General features: G+C 45.8%; 1 protein-coding gene across 1 annotated transcript in view; it reads right to left on the bottom strand.

Annotated features, from left to right (window-relative positions):
- LOC102757118 (zinc finger protein 586-like) overlaps positions 1-318 on the bottom strand; it is a gene marked incomplete at its 3' end in the record, with an annotated part of 11019 nt that extends 10701 nt beyond the window's left edge. The window contains exon 1 of the mRNA XM_006758651.1: positions 142-318. Coding sequence (XP_006758714.1) covers positions 142-318 — 177 coding nt within the window. The remainder of the gene's footprint in view (positions 1-141) is intronic.
- Positions 319-3227: the final 2909 nt, after the last annotated feature.

Genomic DNA, 3227 nt, shown 5'->3' with positions numbered 1-3227 from the left:
CCACAACCCCCCTCTCCCCCCTCCACCTTCCTCACGGTCCTCCACGCGGGACTGAGCTGCAGGACGTGACAATGGGCCACACCCGGGCTTGTCCACTTCAGCGTAAGGAGGCGGGGGAGGCCTCGGGAGACAAGAACTCACCTCAGCCCGTCTCCTCAGCGGGGGCGCCGCCATTGCCCTCTGTGGGCTGAGCCGCGCGGGAGTAGAAGCCGCTGCAGGAACGGCGGTCCCTGTCCCGGCCCTGGCGTGGGTCCGGGCAGTGACTCCGAGTTTCAATCCCACGTGGGAGCTGTGAGCACCACTGGAGGCTCCGACCATTGGCTGTGAGGCGGGGGGCAGCACTCTCCGGCCTTCTCCACGGGAGTGCGGACACGGAAAACCTCACCGCCTGGGACAAAAACCTAAGGCAAAATCTCATCAAGAGGACTACCGGTCCCTCCCTACAGAAGCGGCCAAACGGAAATGCCTTCTCTGACCCTCCATTGGCTCAGTCTGATGACATGCCGTGCGTGGCATTCTGGGTAATGTAGTTTCTCCGCTCCAGGGCCAGGATCCCCTGTTTCCTCAGCTGACTACAGGACTGTATTTAGGGGCAAATATCCCAAGATCACACCGAGTATACTCAGGCCCCTCAAGCGCTTTCAAGGGACGTGATTTCGAGGGCAAGTTTCTTTCTCATGTACCCGCGTGGCTGGTTTTGTATACCTTTTTTACAGGACCAGCTCTTTCTGAATGGCAGGCATTGTTTCTTCATTCAGGACATTTGGCATGTGTCTCCATCAGGTCAAATGTAGCTTGCAGAAGTTGCTCATGTCTCTAACTGCCTCTATCCTGCCTCCACTGAATCCATTATTCAAAGTTAATGTCACAAAACAGACACTTATAATTAATTAACAGCATCTGCTGTGATGCCATCCAAAATGTCAGCTCTGCCTGGGCTGCAGTGTGGATAAGATGGCCAAGAGACAAGTGAAAAAATGCTCAATGTGACTGATCACCAAAGAGATGCAAATTAAAGCAACAATTAGGTATCACCCCACCACTGTCAGAATGGCTGCCATCAGCAAATCAACAAATGACAAGTGCTGGGGAGGATGTGGAAAAATGGGAACGCTCGTACAACCATGGTGGGAATGCAAACTGGTACACCGATTATGGAAATCAGTTTGGAGTTTTTGCAAAAATTTTAATATGGAACTGCCATTTAATTCAGTGATTCTATTCCTAGGAATATATCCTAAGACACCTGAAACGTTCACATAGATAGTATGTACCCCTATGTTCATGGCAGCACAATTTACAATAGCAAAGTTATGGAAACTGCCCAAGTACCCATCAGTAGATGATTGGATAAAAAACTGTGGTACATTTATACCATGGAATTCTATGCAGCAGTAAAAATGAAGACTCTCTTCTCCTTTCACACAGCATGTAGGGACCTGGAGAGCATCCTGCTAAGTGAAATAAGTCAGTCAGAGAATTAGAAGTATCACTTCATCTCTCTCATACATGTAATCTAATTAACAAAAAAAAATCCTGTTGCCCTACCCGGTTTGGCTCAGTGGATAGAGCGTCGGCCTGCGGACTGAAGGGTCCCAGGTTTGCTTCTGGTCAAGGGCATGTACCTTGGTTGCAGGCACTTCCCCAGTGGGGTGTGCAGGAGGCAGCTTATCGATGTTTCTCTCTCATCGATGTTTCGAACTCTCTATCCTTCTCCCTTCCTCTCTGTAAAATATCAATAAAATATATTTTTTAAAAAATCCTGTTGAATGGAGTGAATTCAGGGACATGGAAGCATGGAATGGAATGAAGAATCTCAGAAGGGAAGGTGTGGAAAGGTAAAAAAAAAAGAAAAGAAAGAAAAAAGAAAAGAAAGAATTCCTTCCCTGTGGATTATGCACACACAAACAAACAATAAAATCAAAGTCACCTGAGATTTGAGCATTTTTGTTGTTCTCTGAAAGCAATGGGAAAGCTCTAGCTTGCTGGGTCCTGTATCTGCTCTAAATTTGTGTTTATAAATCTATCTTCTGTCAGTGGTTTCCCTGGAAATGCTGAAATCCCTCCGCGTAACTTCCTCCTGCATCACATAAATCTATTGCTTTTAGTGTTGTTTTAAGAAATGTCCAAACCTGTGGAGAATTTTTCTGTTTATCTGACCCAAGCCTGCAACATTGCCAGGAAGCAAAACAAACAAATAAACAAACAATATCAAAACACACACACACGCATTGAGGTGGGAGAACGGCAGTTTTGCACCTTTTTTAAACCTTAGACTCAAAGGAGAAGACATAAGGGGGTTACATTAAATTCACTGGTAATAAATTAGGGGGGGAGGGTTAAGGAGGGAAATCTCTGGGATTGGATAAAAAGTAAAAATAAGCCCTGATCGGTTTGGCTCAGTGGATAGAGCGTCGGCCTGCAAACCGAAGGGTCCAAGGTTCAATTCCAGTCAAGGGCATGTACTTTGGTTGTGGGCATATCCCCAGTGGGGGGTGTGCAGGAGGCAGCTGAGATGGTCCTCTCTCATTGAAGTGTCTAACTCTCTATCCCTCTCCCTTCCTCGGTGTAAAAAATCAACAAAATATATATATTTTAAAACAATAGACACAAACTTCTTTTTTTTATTTTTTAAACCCAAAAAGTATCCATGAAAAGAATAACACAAAAACGTTTGTACCAGCTTTATTAGAAATAACCATTTATTAAAATGGACACGATGGTGATATATTCAAAGACAATATATTTCACTGATTTTTTACAGAAAGAAAGGGAGAGAGATAGAGAGTCAGAAACATCGATGAGAGAGAAACACCAATCAGCTGCCTCCTGCACACCTCCCACTGGGGATGTGCCCACAACCAAGGTACATGCCCTTGACCGGAATCCAACCTGGGCCCCTTCAGTCCGCAGGCTGATGCTCTATCCACTGAGCCAAACAGGTTTCGGCGCAAACTTCTTTTTAAATGTTATAGAATAGTTAACACTTAATATTTAACACAATCACAATAATAATTGGGGTCTCCTGTGCTGGGAGACTATGCCCTAAGGAGTCTGTAAAACGGGAATTTCCCTGAAAATCCAAGTATATGTTATTCCAGATGCAAAAATACAGTAGACAGGTAGGCACTTGATACATCAGTACATGACCTGAAGGGTGTCTGCGGGTGGGGACGAGGGGCCCTCGGTCCGCCCTCAAGGGACCTCCCACGGGCACAGAGGGCGTG

Source organism: Myotis davidii, unplaced genomic scaffold, assembly GCF_000327345.1.
Source record: "Myotis davidii unplaced genomic scaffold, ASM32734v1 scaffold795, whole genome shotgun sequence".
Lineage (NCBI taxonomy): Eukaryota > Metazoa > Chordata > Mammalia > Chiroptera > Vespertilionidae > Myotis > Myotis davidii.
The sequence above is the reverse complement of the archived record's forward strand: the minus strand, read 5'-3'. Positions and strand labels throughout refer to the sequence as shown.